At 37.8% G+C, this 19,243-nt stretch overlaps 1 protein-coding gene across 1 annotated transcript in view; it reads left to right on the top strand.

The window, feature by feature from the left end:
* The window catches only part of PTPN20 (protein tyrosine phosphatase non-receptor type 20), a 103,999-nt gene that overhangs the window by 11,893 nt on the left and 72,863 nt on the right, over positions 1 to 19,243 (top strand). The window contains exon 3 of the mRNA XM_087432929.1: positions 12,013 to 12,067. Within this exon, the coding sequence (XP_087289055.1) occupies positions 12,013 to 12,067 (55 nt within the window). The remainder of the gene's footprint in view (positions 1 to 12,012; positions 12,068 to 19,243) is intronic.

Here is a 19,243-nt window from a genome sequence, read left to right as displayed (position 1 = left end):
GGCCCCAAAGCCTCCCTTGGAACCCTATTGCAAGGCCAGACAAATAAGCACTTGAGCCTAGCAATGGTTGCTGGAATCAGAAATCATCCTTTTATGATTCTGAAAATGGCGGAATACACAGGGGATTCATTTACTAGTTTAACTAGTTTACCAGTCACTTAGATATCCCATTGGCGATATCTATGTGTGTGAAGATCCTCAGCCTTCTTCATGTTTAAGGCTCCTTTAAAACTGAACCGTGATGACTTGAAATTTCTGGTGACCTTATTGCATCAGGTCCAGTATTCTGAATTTACAGAGCCATTAGGACCTAAGCTAGCCCAGGGTTTATGCTGCTTTCTGTCAATGCCTGAGTGTCCTGGAAGAGAACACAATTCTCATTATAGTAAATGTCCATGACAAAACAGACCACTAGGTTCTTTGTGTTGGTTCATCTTTGGTTCCCCAGTCAGCCCCACTTTTTCTTGAGAGATATTTCTTTCTGACCTTCCCACTCATGTGTTAGAGAGAGGGCCACATTTGTATCTTGTACTTTTTAAGGCCCTCTTAGTTCATGTTTGCCTATCAATAAGCCAGATATGGAGTATTTAAAGGAGTCACTGGGAAGTACTTTTGGTACTGTGCCTTGTATGGATAAAGTGACAGGGTACGTAGCTCCCAAATGCTGTGTTAATGTACAACAAGTACACAATCAGTCCATGCATCTTTCATGGTAATTATGTCCTTCATTCCTAGTTCTATACTCTATCTAGAGCCATCCTGACTCTGGCCCTTGGTCACGGAGTCTCAATCCACAAGAAAGATTTATTGGATACCACACCAGGGGCTGCTCCTAGGCCTCAACTGGTACAGCATTGCTTACTCACTCAATTCCAATAAAATATCTATCACCCGACCTTTCAGTACGCTTGAAGACTGCATTCTGGGTGCTTCCTGCATCACTCAAGTTATGAAGGTTGCTACCTGTTTACTACCAGTACTTCATCCATTCACATTTTCCTTATCTTTCACTGTTCCTTACTGTCCCCTTATGACCGTACTCAGCCCGGGGGGCGTTGCCATGCAGCCAGGACTTTCAGGATATGCTCCACGAACAGCCTTCACCAAGGCCTGCTCCAGGGCTTCAGCCAAGGAGAAAGGCTGGACACCAGAGGAGCTCATAGGAACTTGAGGCTCAAAGAGACTTTGTTGGGGAAGGATCTCAGATTGGGCAAAAAAGGAACATCCTTGCCTTATCCCAAGGCTACGGAATCTATGAATGAGTAGGATGGGAGAAGGGAGTGTTCTATCCAGACTGGTACTTTTAAACTTTCATATCTGCCCCTAAGCCACACATGTGCACACATAAAAATGAGTCTCTGATGTCTTTTCATTTTTCATGGATCCCATTAATTTATGGCTTCGTACGCCTTGTGTGACTTAGTCCTGCTCTTCTAGCTTTCCACTTCATATTTCATTCCTTGAACTGATGCTTAGCACCCCTTCTCCAGCTTTGACCTGTTACTTTCCTTCTTTGATTCTGATTTTGACTCTTCTTCTGGCCAAGTGATTGTCATGATTTTGAGAAAATGCCTTGTTCATTCTAGTCTACTAATCTAGAATCCATGATGGAAGGGCACCACTCCACCCTCTCCACATAACAGAAAAGCTTTTCACGTTGTCCAGCACCTTGCATTTGTCCAAACCTAGGAAAAGTACTTGAACTGCTAGAGAAACATGTAATATGATGGATTACACAATGACAATTGATAACAAAATTCATTGTTTCATAGACATTTATCTAGTGCATGTTCTGATCTGGGCACTGTATTCTGGGTTGGAAATAAGGAAGTAGATAAAGCATGGTCTCTCCAAGGAGATTACAATATACTGTGGAAGTTTGTATGTAGGTAAATTGTAATATAAATGGTAATCCTGTAATAGTCGAGTGGGGAAAGTGCTATAGTAAAGGGACCTCAGCAGATCTGGAAAGGTGAAAAATAGTAGGAATAAAGTTTTTTGTTTGTATGTTAAAAATCCAGCTCTAGAAGGATGTGACCACATAAACTGTGCTTAAAATATATTCAGGCAGACAAGGACCTAAGAGATCCTTGCACTAAAGCATGGCAGATTGAGCACATGTGTTAGTGCATGCTCCCTTTAGAAATCCTACTGAAGAGATAGTGAAAAGATGTAAACCCACAAGAACATCTTAACAGGAGAGGGAACAATAGCAGATTAAAAAGGCTAACCATTTGGAAAATGTAAAGCAGATGGACAATGACTTTTGCAGAGCAGAGGAGAAGAAACCCAACTGCCAGGGGGAGGGGAAGTAGCCAATAAAAAACTACATGATTTTCACGTTAGACATATGAAGTGTTCAGGAATTGCAGGTACTGAGTGAAAGTGAAGCTAAAAACAGGATGATTGGTTTAAAGTCTGTATTAGAATTTTTTAGACACCTAGATCCCTTTTCTCAGCTTGTGCAGCAAGATAACTGTTCTTCCCTTCTTCTGACAGAAGACAGGAGGCTTGCTCCATAGGGAGGTGAAGGTGGAGGAGTTCTTTTGGATTGGAGGTTGGCTGAGCTAGGAGTGGGAGTGGGATATTAGACTGAAAACAGGGGGAAGTAGTTGTGAGTCTGCACTTAACACAGTGATAAGACTCCCCCTCACTCCTTCCCCTCAACTGTCCTGTTTCCTCCCCTCAGCTCTCAGAATGCTAGCAGCCAGATTTATACTCTCCAGGCAGAAAATGAGAGGATTTCTCCCTGGGGAAATTGGCTTGCCCAAGAGAAAAGATCTACAGACTTGGGGAAGTCCACAATTAAAGGACAATGTGTGTGTGTCTCTCTCAATTATCATATACAGTCCACGCCACATAACGACATTTTGGTCAATGCCAGACCACACATACGATGGTGGTCCAATAAGATGAGTACCATATAGCCTAGGTGTGTAGTAGGCTGTACCATCTAGGTTTGTGCGAGGGCACTCTATGACATTCGCATAACAAGATCGCCTAATGACGCAATTCTCAGAACGCATCCCTGTCGTTAAGCAACGCATGACTAGTAGTAAGGACTACTACTAGTTAAGGAGCTACACACACACACACACACACACACACACACACAGCTCCCAATCACCTTCTCAGTATCTCAGTGTTATGCATGAATGTATGGCCAAAGGTCACTGAGTATTTAAGGAAAGCCTTTGAGTGAACCAAATAAACAAATGGGGGGCGGGGTGGAAATGAATTCAGAGGCAATGCAGGTAGAAAACAAGTAGATGCTGTAGTTAATATTCTCAGAGAACTAAGAGATGATATTGCATTGAGGAACATGCACAAGGTGTTCAAAACAAGGACCATCCAATAAACAAACAAGAGCTCTTAGAAATTTAGCATGTGTTAGCAGAAATAGAAAATTCAGAGTTTGAAGATAAAGTTGGAGATATCTTTCAGAAAATAGAACAAAAAGATAAAGAGATAGAAAAAAGATAAGATTAGAGGATGAATCCAAGACAGGCTACATTTAACTAATAGGAATTGAGAAGGAAAAAAAAAGAGATTGAGGAGCTAATTATTATTATTTTTTTCAATTATTTTATTGAAGTCATATTGGTTTATAACATTGTGTAATTTCAAGTGTACATTATTATTGTCTATAAAGACTGCATCGTGCTCACACCAAGAGTCTAATATTTGTTCATCACCATACATATGTGTCCCTTTACCTCCTTTGCCTACCCCTCAACCGCCTTCTCCTCTGGTAACCACTAATCTGTTCTCTTTTTCCATATGTTTATCTTCCACATATGAGTGAGATTATATGGTGTTTGTCTTTCTCTGTTTGGCTTATTTCCCTTAACATAATACCCTCAAGGTCCATCCATGTTGTTGCAAATGGGATGATTTTGTCTTTTTTTAATGGCTGAGTAGTATTCCCTTGTATATATATACCACATCTTTTTTATCCATTCCTCAGTTGATGGGCACTTGGGTTGCTTCCACTTCTTGGCCATTGTGAATAATGCTGCAGTGAACATAAGGGTGCATAAATCTCTTTGAATTGTGGATTTCATGTTCTTTGGATAAATACCCAGTAGTGGGATAGCTGGATTGTATGGTATTTCTATTTTTAATTTTTTGAGAAATCTCTATACTGTTTTCCATAGTGGCTGCACCAGTTTGCATCCCACAAGCAGTGTATGAGGGTTCCCTTTTCTCTACATCCTCTCTAACATTTGTTATTTTTGTCTTGGTAATTATAGCCATTCTGACAGGTGTAAGGTAAATCTCATTGTAGTTTTGATTTGCATTTCTGTAATAATTAGTGATGTTGAACATCTTTTCATATGTTGGCCATCTGTATATCTTCTTTGGAAAAATGTCTGTTCATATCCTCTGCCCATTTTTTGATTGGGTTTTTTTGTTGTTGAGTTCTATGAGTTCTTCATACATTTTGGAAATTAATCCTTTGTTGGTTATGTGATTTGCAAATATTTTCTCCCAGTTGGTGGGTTGTCTTTTCGTTTTGTTGATGGTTTCCTTTGCCTTGCAGAAGCTTTCTAGTCTGATGTAGTCTCATTTCTTTATTTTTTTTCTTCTGTTTCCCTAGCCTGAGTAGACTTGGTATTCGAAGAGATGCTGCTAAGACTGATGTCAAAGAGTATACTATGTATATTTTCTTGAAGGAGTTTTATGGTTTCAGATCTTACATTCAAGTCTTTAATCCATTTTGAGTTAATTTTTGTGTATGGTGTAAGATAATGGTCTACTTTCATTCTTTTGCATGTGGCTATCCAGTTTTCCCAGCACCATTTATTGAAGAGACTTTCTTTTCTCCATTGTATGTTCTTGGCTCTTTGGCAAAGAATAGCTATTCAAGGATGTCTGATTTTATTTCTGGGCTTTCAGTTCTGTTCCATTGACGTGTGTGTGTCTGTTTTTGTACCAGTACCGTGCTGTTTTGATTACTATAGTTTTGTGGTATATTTTGAAGTCAGGGATTATGATGCCTCCATCTTTGTTCTTTTTTGAGGAGCTAATTATTGAAAAGACATTTCCAGACTGAAGGACACGAGTTTCTAGGTTGAGAGTAAGTTCAAGTACCCTGCAAAATGAAAGGAAGAAGAGACACCACACCAAGGCACATTACTGTGAAATTTCCAAACAAGGGAAACGATCCTAAAAGCTTCCAGTGAGGGAGAATAAAACAGGTCACATGTAAAGGAGTGTTTTCTAGAATCAGAATAGCATCAGATTACCAGTTTATCAAATTATCTAACCGGAGGCTAGAATAAAGCATTTCTCCGGCATGAAGTGAGCGTCATCACATTTATTTTCACTGTAGGACAAGTAAGGATTCTAAGGGAGTGGAATAGGAACTAGGGATGTTTACCCTGGAGAAGAGAATGTAGCAGTAGATAGTACACCAGTGTGCAAATGCACCAGGAGCCCTTGTGAAAGGACCCACCCTGTGGTGCTCTGGAGGCAGAAGCAGGATCAAGGATTACAGAGTGAGGCCCTGGCTTACCTTGTTAACAGCTGTGCTGTGCAAGGATGAAGTCATTATTGTCTAATACAAACCTATATAACTTTGAATAGAATTATATAAGGGAATCTCTTGAGGGATTATTGCTAGACTATTTAATGCAAAATCTAACTAGACAATAAGATGCCATTATGATAATAAATACCATTTTATTGTGTAAATTTATAGAGAGGAAGCTGTCTGGCATAAGGAAAAAAAATGGGTAAGTCTAGCAACTTTTTGTTTTATAGAAAAATTAATTCTTAACAGAGCCTTGCATTCCTTTAGAGAAGTTAGGTTATTTAAAAAGTACAAAGTCTAGTAAACTTGAGGGTTCTTCGTTTACTCAGATCAAATTTTGCAAGCTTAAAATTTGGCAAAATTCTCAAAAGCATTGTAGACAAGTAGACACAATCCTTTTTTTTCTAAAGGTTAAAATCATATATGCTTGAAAAATCACTCTGCATTTAAGTGTCAGTTCATTTAGCTACATTATATTAGAGGAAAACCCATACAAATATAGAAAGAACCTGTCTCAAATAATTTATTCAAGTCATTAAATAATCAGGGAATAGTGAGAGAATAAAGCTGGTTGAAAGAACATTTTAAGGAACTGAGTATGTATCACCCATTAGGAAAGGCATTTTGAAATAAGTTTGCTCAATTAGAAATAAAACTGGTTAACGTTCTACAGGGCATTGAAATGGTGACCTTTTCTGTCAGACAGCCTAACAGAATGATATTATTAAGTTAACCACTTTACTTCTAATATAACTTACAAATGTATGACCCACAACTTTAGTTCTTTAATTATTATTTATAACTAATTGTGTTGTACCTCACAAACTGTTTTGACTCAGTACAGCTTGATCAAGTTTGAAAGCCTTTGAAAGGGCATTGGGATAGAAATTAGGGGAATTTAGGATAGTATCTGAAAATCTAGGACAGGAGTCAGTGGTGAATACAGCAGAGATGAATTGCTTGGAATGAAAGAATTATTGGGAGGCTGCTTAGAATTCCATTTTATGGATGTGCCCTAATTAATTAATTAACTTTAATTTTTGTTATTGAGATAACATTGGTTTATAACATTATGTAAATTTCAGGTGTACTTCATTATATTTTGACTTCTGTGTAGACTGTGTAGTGTTCACCTAGTTTCCATCTGTCACTGTACAGATGTGCCCCTTTACCCCTTCACCCTCCCTGCGCCCCCTTTCCCTCTGGTAACCACCAATATGTTCTCCATATCCATGTGTTTGTTTATCTTCCACATATGAGTGAAATCATATGGTAATTGTCTTTCTCTGTCTGACTTATTTCACTTAACATAACCCTCAAGGTCCACCCATGTTACTGTAAATGACAAGATTTCATCTTTTTTTAACAACTGAGTAGTAGTCCAGTGTGTGTGTGTGTGTGTGTGTGTGTGTATGTGTGTGTGTGTATACCACGTCTTCATTATCCATTCATCTGTTGATGGGCACTTAGGTTGCTTCCAAGTCTTGGGTATTGTGACTAATGCTGCAATGAACATAGGGGTGCATATGTCTTTTCGAATTAGTGTTTTTGTGTTCTTTGGATAAATACCCAGAAATGGAATAGCTAGATCATATGGTATTTCTATTTTTAATTTTTTGAGGAATCTCCATACTGTTTCCCACAGTGGCTGCACCAGTTTGCATTCCCACCAGCAGTGTATGAGGGTTCCCTTTTCTCCACAACCTCTCCAACATTTGTTATCTCTTGTCTTGGTGATTACAGCCATTCTAACGGGTGTAAGGTGATATCTTAGTGTAGTTTTGATGTGCATACCCCTGATGATTAGTGATGTTGAACATCTTTTCGTGTGCCTATTGGCCATCTGTGTATCTTCTTTGGAAAAATGTCTGTTCATATCCTCTGCCCATTTTTTTTTTTATTGATGTTTTAATGGTTTCTAACATTGTGAAATTTTGGGTTGTACATTTTTGTTTGTCCATCACCATATATATGACTCCCTTCACCCCTTGTGCCCACCCCCACCCCCACCCCCACCGCCCCTGGTAACCACAGTCCAGTTTTCTCTGTCCATGTGTTGGTTTATATTCCACATATGAGTGAGATCATACAGTGTTTGTCTTTCTCTTTCTGGCTTATTTCACTTAACATAATACACTCCAGGCCCATCCATGTTGTTGCAAATGGGACGATTTTGTCTTTTTTTATGGCTGAGTAGTATTCCATTGTATATATATACCACATTTTCTTAATCCAATCGTCAGTCGAGGGACACTTAGGTTGCTTCCACTTCTTGGCTATGGTGAATAATGCTGCAGTGAACATAGGGGTGCATAAGCCTCTTTGGATTGTTGATTTCAGGTGCGTTGGATAGATTCCCAGTAGTGGGATGGCTGGATCATAGGGCATCTCTATTTTTAATTCTTTGAGGAATCTCCATACCGTTTTCCATAGAGGCTGCACCAATTTGCATTCCCACCAGCTGTGTATGAGGGTTCCTGTTTCTCCACATCCTCTCCAACATTTGTTGTTTTTTGTCTTGGTGATTATAGCCATTCTAACGGGCGTGAGGTGGTATCTTAGTGTTGTTTTGATTTGCATTTCCTGATGATTAGTGATGTTGAGCATCTTTTCATGTGCCTATTGGCCATCTGTATATCTTCCTTGGAGAAGTGTCTGTTCATTTCCTCTGCCCATTTTTTGATCGGGTTGTTTGTTTTTTTGTTGTTCAATTGTGTGAGTTCTTTATATATTATGGAGATCAACCCCTTGTCAGATGTATGTTTTGCAAATATTCTCTCCCAGCTGGTTGGTTGTCTGTTCATTTTGATTCTGGTTTCATTTGTCTTATAAAAGCTCTTTAATCTGATAAAGTCCCACTTGTTTATTTTTTCTTTAGTTTCCCTAGTCTGGGTAGGCATGTCATCCGAAAAGATTCCTTTAAAACCAATGTCAAATAGTGTATTGCCTATATTTTCTTCTATGAGTTTTATAGTTTCAGGTCTCACCTTCAGGTCTTTGATCCATTTTGAGTTAATTTTTGTGAATGGCGATAGCACATGGTCCACTTTCATTCTTTTGCATGTGGCTGTCCAGTTTTGCCGACGCCATTTATTGAAGAGACTTTCTCCATTGCATGTTCTTAGCACCTTTGTCGAAAATTAGCTGTCCGTATATGTGTGGTTCTCTGCCCATTTTTTGATTGGGTTGTTTGTATTTTTGTTGTTCAGTTGTGTGTGTTCTTTATATATTATGGAGATTAACCCTTTGTTGGATGTATGATTTGCAAATATTTTCTCCCAGTTGGTGGGTTGTCTTTTCTGGCTGGCCCTCATGGTTTTGATTTGCATTTCCCTAATAAGTAGTGATGTTGAACATATTTTTGTGTGCCTGTTGGCCATCTGTATGTCTTCTTTGGAAAAATGTCTATTCAGATCCTCTACTCATTTTTAAGCAGTTTTTTTTTTTATTGTTGTTGAGTTGTATGAGTTCTTTATATATTTTGGATATTAACCCCTTATTGGATATATGATTTGCAAATATATTCTCCCACTTGGTAGGTTGTCTTTTCATTTTGTTGATGGTTTCCTTGCTGTGCAGGAGCATTTTAGTTTGATGTGGTCTCATATGTTTATTTTTGCTTTTGTTTCCCTTGCCTGAGTAGACATATCCAAAAAGATATTGCCAAGACCGATGTCAAAGAGTGTACTGCCTGTGTTTTCTTCTAAGAGTTATTTGGGTTTCAGGTCTTACATTTAAGTCTTCAGTCCATTTTAAGTTAATTTTTGTGTATGGTGTAAGAAGATACTGGTCTACTTACACTCTTTTGCATGTGGCTGTCTAGTTTTCCCAACACCACTTACCCAAGAGACTTTGCTTTCTCCATTGTATTTTCTTGGCTGCTTTGTCATATATTAGCTGTCCATATATGTGTGGGTTTATTTCTGGGCGCTCAATTCTGTTCCATTAATCTGTGTCTGTTTTTCTGCCAACACCATACTGTTTTGGTTACTATAGCTTTGTAGTATAGTTTGAAATCGGGGAGTGTAATTCCTACAGCTTTGTTCTTTTTTTTCTCAGGATTGCTGTGGATATTTGGGGTCTTTTGTGGTTCCATACAAATTTGAGGATTTTTTGGTTCTATTTCTGTTAAAAATGCCATTGGGATTTTGATAGGGATTGCATTGAATCTGTATATTGCTTTAAGTAATATGTACATTTTAACAATGCTGAATCTTCCAATCCATGATCATGGAATATCTTTCCATTTCTTTGAGTCTTCTTTAATTTCTTTCAGTAAAGTCTTATAGTTTTCAGTGTACAGGTCTTTCACCTCTTTAGTTAAATTTATTTCAAGGTATTTTATTCTCTTTGTTGCTATTGTAAATGGGATTGTGTCTTAATTACTTTTTCTGTTATTTTGTTGTTATTGTATAGAAATGCAACACATTTTTGTATATTGGTTTTGTACCCTGGAACTATACTGTATTCATTTATTATTTCTAATAGTTTTTTTTATGAGAGTCTTTAGGGTTCTCTCTATATAAAATCATGTTGCCTACAAATAGTGACAGATTTACTTCTTCCATTCCAATTTGGGTCCCTTTTATTTGTTTTCGTTCCTGATTGCTCTAGCTAGGACTTCCTGTACTATGTTGAATAAAAGAGAGTGGGCATCCTTATCTTGTTCCTGTGTTCAGAGGGATAGCTTTCAGTTTTTCACCATTGAGTATCATGTTAGCTGTGAGTTTGTCATATATGGCCTTTATTATGGTGAGGTACTTTCCTTCTATACCCATTTTATTGAGAGTTTTTGTCATAAATGGATGTTGAATCTTGTCGAATGCTTTTTCTGTATCTATTGAGGTAATCATATGATTTTTATCCTTTAATTTGTTAATATGGTATATCACATTGATTGGTTTGCAAGTGTTGAACCATCCTTGTATCCCTGGAATAAATCCCACTTGATCATGGTGTATGATTCTTTTAATGTATTGTTGTATTCGGTTTGCTAATATTTTGTTGGGGATTTTTGTATCTGTGTTCACTAGCGATATTGGCCTGTAATTTTCTTTTTTTTGGGTTGTCCTTATCTGATTTTGATATCAGGGTAGTGTTGGCCTCATAAAATGAATTGGGAAGCATTCCCTCTTCAATTTTTTGTAAGAGTTTGAGAAGGATAGGTATTAAATCTTCTTTGACTGTTTGGTAGAATTCACCAGTGAAGCTGTCTAGTCCTGAACTTTTGTTTTTTGGGAGGTTTTTGATTACTATTTCAATCTCTTTACTAGTGATTGATCTATTCAGATTTTCTCTTTCTTTATGGTTCAATCTTGTAAGGTTGTATAATTCTAATAATTTATCCATTTCTTCTAGATTTCCTATTAATTGTTTGTAGTAGTTTCTTATGATCTTTTATATTTCTATGGTATCCTTTGTAACTTCTCCTTTTTCATTTCTGATTTTATTTGAGCCTTCTCTTTTTTTTTCTTAGTGAGTCTAGCTAAAGGTGTGCCAATTTCACTTATCTTTTATAAGAACTAACTCTTAGTTTCGTTGATCCTTTCTATTGTCTTTTGAGTCTATATTTCATTGATTTCTTCTTTGATTTTTATTATTTCCTTCCTTCTACTGACTTTGGGCTTCATTGGTTTTTCTTTTTCTAGTTCTTTTAGGTATAAGTTTAAATTGTTTTTTGAGGTTTTTCTTATTGCTCGAGGTAGGTCTCTGTTGGTATCAGTTTCCTTCTTAGTACTGCTTTTGCTGCATCTCATAGATTTTGGTATGTAGTGTTTTCATTTTTATTTGTCTCCATGTATTTTTTGATTTCTCCATTGATCCAATAGTTGTTTAGTAGCATATTGTTTAATTTCCACATATTTGTGACTTTTCTAGTTTAATTCTTGTAGTTGATTTCTAGTTTCATACCGTTGTGGTTGGAAAAGAGGCTTGATATGATTTCAATCTTAAATTTATTGAAACTTGCCCTATGTCCCAACATATGGTCTATCTTTGAGAATGTTCCATGTGCACTTGAGAAGAATGTGTGTGCTGTTGTTTTTGGATGGAATGTTTTATATATATCAAGTCCCTCTGGTCTAATGTATCATTTAAGGCTGATATTTCCTTGCTGGCTTTCTGTCTGGATGATCTATCCATTGATGTAAGTGGGGTGTTAAAGTCACCTACTATTATTTTATTGCTGTCACTTTCTCCCTTTAGGTCTGTTAATAGTTGTTTTATTTTGTTGTTTGCTATGTTGGGTGCATATATATTAATAAACATTATGTCTTCTTGGTGAATTGTTCCTTTTATCACTATATAATGTCCTTTTTTGTCTCTTATTACCTTTTTTGGCTTGAAATTATTTTGTCTGATATAAGTATGGCTATACCTGCTTTTTTTGTCTACCCTTTGCTTGGAGTATTATCTTCCATCCCTTCACTTTGTGTCTATGTTTGTCTTTAGGGCTGAGATGAGTCTCCTGAAGGAAGCATATAGTTGGGTCTTGTTTTTTAATCCATCCAGCCACTCTGTGCCTTTTGCTTGGTGAGTTCAATACATTTACATTTAGGATGATTATTGGTATATGAGAATTTACTACTGCCATTTTTATCTTTTGTTTTCTGGTTTTTCTATATATCCATTGTTTCTTTTCCCTTGTATTTCTGCCTGCCATTTTAATTTGGTGGTTTCCTATGATCTTTTTCTCAGTTTCCTCTCTTTTTTATGTTTTGTGTCTCTGTTTTAGATTTTTGTTTTGTGATTACCATGAGGTTTGTATAAAACATCTTGTAGATAAAATAGTCCTTTTTCTGCTGATAGTGTCTTCTCTTCATTTGCCTATACAGGTTCCATCCTTCTCCTCCTCCCCTTTTTTGTTTTTGTTGTCACAAATTATCCTTTTTTATGTTGTGAGTTCATTACCATATTAAAGTAGCTTTAGTTATTTTTTAATGCTTTTTCCTCCTTAATCTTTATGCTATAATTAAGTGTTTAGCATCTTATTCTGTAATAGCTCTGGAATGTTCTGGTCTATTTATCCCCTTACTGAAAGTTTTGTGTACTTTTGCCTTTTTGTTTCATGTAGAAGAGCTCCTTTCAACATTTCTTGTAAGGAAGATCTAGTGGTGGTGAACTCCCTCAGCTTTTGTTTGTCTGGGAAAGCCTTTATTTCTCCTTCATATGTGAAGGATAGCTTTGTTGTATAGAGTATTCTTGGCTGGCAGTTTTTATCTTTCAATATTTTGAATATGTCGTTCCACTCTCTCCTGGCCTGTAGAGTTTCTGCTGAGAAATCTGCTGATAGCCTAATGGAGGTCCTTTGTAGGTTACTGTCTTTTTCTCCCCTACATGCCTTTAAAGTTATTTTCTTGTCATTTACTTTTGACAGTTTTAATATAACATGTCTGGGAGAAGGTCTTTTTGCAATTGAGATAATTGAGTGTTCATTAGCTTCATGGATTTGTATAACCAGTTCCTTCCCCAGGTTTGGGAAGTTCTCAGCTATTTTTTCTTTAAATAAGCTCCCTGCTCCCTTCTCCCTCTCTTCTCCTTCTGGGATCTTCATTATCCTTTTGTTGCTTTTTCTAATAATGTCAGATATTTCTTGTACACTATCTTCATTTTTTAAAAATCTTAGTTCTTTCTCCTCTTCTACCTGAATCGTTTCTAGATTTCTATCTTCAGGCTTGCTAATTCTCTTTTCCATATAGTCTGCTCCATTTCCAATGCTTTCTACTGTCTTCTTCATCCTGTCTATTGAGTTCTTCAGCTCCAGAATTTCTGTTTGGTTCTTTTTTAGAATTTTAATCTGTTTGGTAAAGTATTCCTTCTGTTCATTAATTTTATTGTTAAGCTCATTGAACTGTCTTTTTTCTGAATTTTCTTGTAGTTCATTGAGTTTCTTCATGATAGCTCTTTTGAATTCTCTGTCAGATCACAATCATCTATGACTTCAGTTTGGTTTCTGGAGAATTGTAATTTTCTTTTTGTGATACCACGTTACTATAAGTTTTCATGGTGCTTGATGAAACCTTTCTTATTTAGGGAAGGCTTTGTTTACTTTGATTCTGCTGTTTTTGGATGGTCTCTGGTTATATCTGAGAGCTTGCACTTTTCACCCTCCACTACCTCTACCGGAGGTGTCATTGGTGCTCTTGTTGTTGCTGCTTGTGACTCTGAGTTCACTAGTGTCTTGCTGCTGCCAGTGTTGCTGTGGTCATGGGCATTGCCGCTGGTTCACCATACTGGCGAGTGCCTCTGCTGCTTCCTGGGTCACCTGTGTTGTGGGCTCCACTAGCACGGCAGGCAGAAGGGGAGTGTGGGGTGTGAGCTGGGGTCACAGGTGCCTCTACTGCATCCAGGGTTGTCGGGTTGCCAAGTGCCACCATCGGGGGTGGGGGAGCTGGGGTGGTGGGTGCCACTGCAGCTGTTTCTTGATTGTTTGTGGCCTTGGGTGCCACAAACTGTGGCCAGGGGTCTGGAGTTACATGTGCCACCTCTGCTGTTGCTACCAGGTTTTCTGGCAGTGCTGGCATTGCCACTGCTGGGGGCTCTGGGTTCATGGGCATTGCTGCCACTACCAGATGGGTGAGATTTGCAGGTGCCACCACCACCTCCACAGGAGTGGAAGGTCGGGTGTACCTGGGTCACAGGTGCCACTGTGGTTCCTGGAGCTTTGGGTCATGGGTGCCACTGTAGGTTCCTGGAGCCTTAGGCTGCAGGTACTGCCACTGCTGCCGGGGGCACCAGGGTCTTGGATGCAGCCCCTACTGCTGACGGGCCAGGGTTGCAGGCACCACTGCTGCTGCTGGAGGAGAGGAGGACTGGGTCATGAGTGCTGCCTCAGTTCCAAGAGTCTCTTATTGCTGGTACCACCATGGTTCCTGTTGCCTCTGGTCTCAGGATTTGCCACAGTTCCTGGAACTTCAAGTTGTGGGTGCCACAACTGCTGCCCAGGGCACTAGAGTCTTGGATTCAGCCCTGGCTGCTGGGAGGGCCAGGGTCTCAGGTCCTGTTGTCCCAGCTGGGGAAGGAGAGCTGCTGGGTCACAGGCATTGCCGTGGTTCCTGGGGCCTCTAGTTGTGGGTGCCACCACGGTTTCTGAAGCCTCCAGTCTCAGGAGCCACTGCTGCTGATCCCCTGGTTCTGCTGCCTCCACAAGGTGTAATCCACCCACGTTCAGATGTACAGATGTATGGATCTCTCTGGCATCCTCATGTGCTATGCAGGGGATCCTTTGTTGTTCTGTGGCCATTCTACTCATTGTAACTTAGAGTGGAGAGACAAAAGGAACAACTCATGCTGCTTTGTTGCTGACATCATTCTGAAATGGAGGCCTCTTTGAAGTGGATGCCTCAACAATCAAAGCTTGCTGGGCACTTGCATTATAAAAAAGAAAAAAGACAATTGTCAGGGCTTATACTACCCTACCACAATAAAAAAATGTGGAGAGAGTGCTAAGGTTAGAAAATCATCATTTTGCATGCATCATAAATGACTGAATCAGGCAAAAATCAACAATAGATACTAAATCTAGGTGGAAATTTTGATGAAGAGCAGGATGTGTGTATGGTTGCAAAGTGTCTCCCCACCATCTGCTTATTAATGGTAAGAGAGGATAAAATCGTATAGGAGAAAAATTGAATGGCACTTTGAGTGGTCAAAATTAACATCAACAATGAGGTAGAGATGGACGGTATAAGCTTTCAGATGTGAAACCCTGAGAAAGGAACATCACCTATGCGGTATTCCAGTTAAGAACGAATAACCTGAATTTAATAATGAGAAGATCTCAGATAAAACTAAAATAAGGAGCATTCTATTAAAAACAAAAAATGGTGGGGCAGAGGGACTATATTTTATTAAAATGCCCATGTCCAAAAAAAAATTTTGTCTTTGAAGAAATTTGTTTATTTCCTTAAATTGTTAATTTTGTTAGCATAGTTTTTAGTAATATTTCCTTATTGTCCAGTTAATGTCTGTAGGATCTGTAGTGATGTCCCCTCTTCCCATCCTCCCAGGCAATGCGAACCTTGGTACCTTTTAACTCTGTTTTCTTCACCAAATTCCTCCAACTTTCATGCCATGTATATATCCTGTTTTAATTCCATACATATATTGTTATTATTATCATTGTTTTAGACTGTCAATATTTAATTGGCTTGACCTACGTATTTACCATTTTTACACCTTTTGACATCTTTGACCTTTCATGTGAGTTTCATTTTTCCTTTTGCTTGAAAATACCATTTACTGTTTCCTTGACAGCAGGTCTGCTGCTTATGAAGTCTCTCTGTTTTGATACATCTTCAAATATATATGTTTTTCATTTTTGTATTTGTAGCATATTTTCCTTGGGCATAGAATTCTAATTTGGCAGTTATTTTATTTCAGCAGTATCTTCTGGTTTCCATTGTTGCTATTGAGAAGTCACCTCAGTCTAACTGTTGCTTTTTTAAGGTAATTTGTCTTCTTTTGGGGGGAAAAATCTTAGTCTTTATATACTCACATGTTATTTCTGTCATGTTTCTCTCCTCTCCTTTTCAGATTCCAATTTTACCTATATTACACCTTCTTACTGTATGCTCTGTTTCTTCCCCTCTCTTCTGTGTTTTCTGTTTTTTGTCACTCCATGTTTCTTCTGACTTTTTTTTAGGTAACTAATTTTCTGTTTAGCTCTTTGCAATGTGCTGTTAAACTCACCACTGACATCTTAGTTTCAGTTGTTATATTTTTTAGTATTAGTCTTACTATTGGGTTCCTTTTTAACCACAGAAGTCTTTCCATTCAGTTCCTTTCCAAAACTTTCAATTTATCTTTCATGCTTAAAACAGAACTTTGTCATTACCTTTCACTGAAGAAAGAACAGTGGGAAAGGATCAGATGTTGTTGGAGGTGATGGCTATTGTGTGGGGGACATCAGGGAAATTAAGAGTTCAAATTTGCTTATAATAAGGTTGAGATGATTGTGATCCAAGTGGAGCTATAGAGTAAGAAGTTTTCTCTGCAGGAGATAGTTGACATGTCTGTGCTAGAGATAAACATGTGTGATTCATTTGTGTATAAACATTGAAGACCTGGGTATGGATGAGATCACCCAGAGAGATATTGTACATCTTGAGGAAAGAACAGTTCTTAGAATTGCAACATTTAATATCTAGGTAGAGGATGATCTGGCAAAGGTGATAGAGAATGAGTTGTGGGATGATAGGAGAAAAACCAGGAGTGGTGTCCCAGGGAAGCCAAGATGAGACTGTTTTAATAGGGAGGTGTTAGTCAACAATGTGATACATTTCTGAGAGAGAAAGCAAAATAAGATTTTTTTTTTTTTTTTTTTTTTTTTTTTTGGTGAGGAAGATTTGCCATGGGCTAACAGCTGTTGGCGGTCTTGCTCTTTTTATTTTTTTTTATGCTTGAGTAAGATTAGCCCTGAGCTAACATCTGTGCTATTCTTCCTCTATCTTGTATGTGGGTTGCCACCACAGCATGGGTGATGAGTGATGTAGGTCCGTGCCCAGGATCTGAACCCGCGAACCTGGGCTGCCAAAGTGGAGTGCACCAGGATCGTGCTCCCCAGAAATGACAGAACTGGGATCAAAGAGGTGAAATTAAAATGTGATAGAGGACAATAATAAAAATTATTGATTATGTCTAAAATCCAAGAGAAAGCTTCTGAGAAATTATTAGAATTAATCAAACAATGAATCTTGAGGAAATACAATTTATCAGTTTTTCTTTTAACCTTCATGCTTGTTATATACTAAGACATATTTGCATAATTCCAAATCACAAACATTTCTCCTGTTTATTTGTAAATTTTATAGTTTTAGCTATTACATTTAGATCTGTGAATTATTTTGCTGCTTCTTTTTCTTTTTTTGGTTGAGGAAGATTGGCCCTGACCTAACATCTGTTGCCAATCCTCCTCTTTTTGCTGAGGAAGATTGTCTGTGAGCTAACACCTGTGCCCATCTTCCTTCATTCTGTATGTGGGATGCACCACAGCATGGCTTGATGAGTGGTGTGTAGGTCTGCGCTCAGGATCTGAACCGGTGAAACCCGGGCCACCGAATTGGAGTGTGTGAACTTAACCACTATGCCACTGGGCTGACCAGGGTTTCTTTTTTATTTAATAGTGTTATATAAGGATTAAGGTTCTTTTTTTAATGCCAATACAGTTATTCCAGCATTACTTTGTGAAACAACTATCCTTTCTTCACTAAATTACCTAGGCATCTTTGTCAAAAATCAACTGAATATATATGTGTAGTATTATATCTGGACTTTCTGTTCCATTGATTTATACATCTATCCTTCTTTGAATGTCATAGTATCTTGATTATTATAGCTCCATCATAAGTGTAGAAATCAGGTGGTGTAAGTCCTCCAGTGTTGTTCTTTTTCAAAATTATTGTTGCTATTCTAGGCCCTTTGCATTCCATATGAATTTTAGAATTAGCTTATCAGTTTCTACAAAAAAATCCTGATGGAATTTTGATGGAGATTGCATTGAATCTGTAGATCAATGTGGGGAATTTTGACATCCTGACAATATTGAGTCTTCCGATCCAAAGATGATGTATATATCTCCATTTATTTAGATATTCTTTAATTTCTTTCAGCAATACTTTGTAGTTTTCAGTGTATATGTCTTAAGCATGTTTTAAGTTTTTTCCCAAGTATTTCAGGTTTTCTATATTATTAAATTTTTAAATTTTAGTTTTATATTATTCCTTGCTAACATACAGAAATACAATAGATTTTGTAGTCTGACTACATATCTTACAACCTTGCTAAATTTATTTTTAATTTCTAACAGCTTTTTTGTAGAATCCTCATGATTTTCTATATAGATGATCATATCATCTTTGAATAAATACTTCTCCTGTAGCAACCTTTTTGTCGTCTTTTCCTTGCCTCACAGCACTGGCTAACAGTTCTAGTACAATGTTGAAAAGGCGTAGTAGAGCAGACATCTTTCGCTTGTTTCGGATCTTAGGGGAAAAGAATTTAGTCTTTCCTCTTAATTACGTTGTTATTCATAGGTTTTTTGTAGATGTCCTTTATCAGCTTGAGAGGGTTCCCTTTGATTCATAGTTTGCCGAGGGTTTTTTTTAAGTAAATGGGAATTGAATTTTGTCAAATTATTTTTCTGCATTTGTTGAGATGATTCATTTTAAGTATATTCATATATTGAATTACATTGATTACTCTTGAAGTGTTAACCAACTTTACATTCTTGGATGAACTCTGCTTGGTCCTGATGTATGGTCATTTTTATATATTTCTGGATTTGATTTGCCAAATTTTATTAATAATTTTTGCATCTCTGTTTATGAGAGGATGTTTATCTGTAGTTTTTTTTCTAAGATCTTTGATATTGGTATCAAGATACTTGTTATAAACTGAAGTGTCTTCTCCCAAAATTCGTATACTGAAGCCCTAATCCCCAATGTGACAGTATTTGGAGATAGGGCCTTTAAAGAGTTTATTAAGGTTAAATAACATCATAAGGGTGGGGCCCTGATCCAATAGGACTAGTGTCTTTGTAAGAAGAGGAAGAGACACTGGGGATATGCATGTACAGAGAAAAGGCCATGTGAGGACATGAGAAGGCGGCGGCCACCTACAAGCCAAGGAGAAATGCCTCAGGAGAAATAAAACTTGCCAGCACCTTGATCTTGGACTTCCAATCTCCAGAACTGTGTGAAAATAAATTTC

The sequence above is a fragment of the Ceratotherium simum genome, chromosome 6 (assembly GCF_057802395.1).
Source record: "Ceratotherium simum simum isolate JZ-2026a chromosome 6, ASM5780239v1, whole genome shotgun sequence".
NCBI lineage: Eukaryota > Metazoa > Chordata > Mammalia > Perissodactyla > Rhinocerotidae > Ceratotherium > Ceratotherium simum.
The sequence above is the reverse complement of the archived record's forward strand: the minus strand, read 5'-3'. Positions and strand labels throughout refer to the sequence as shown.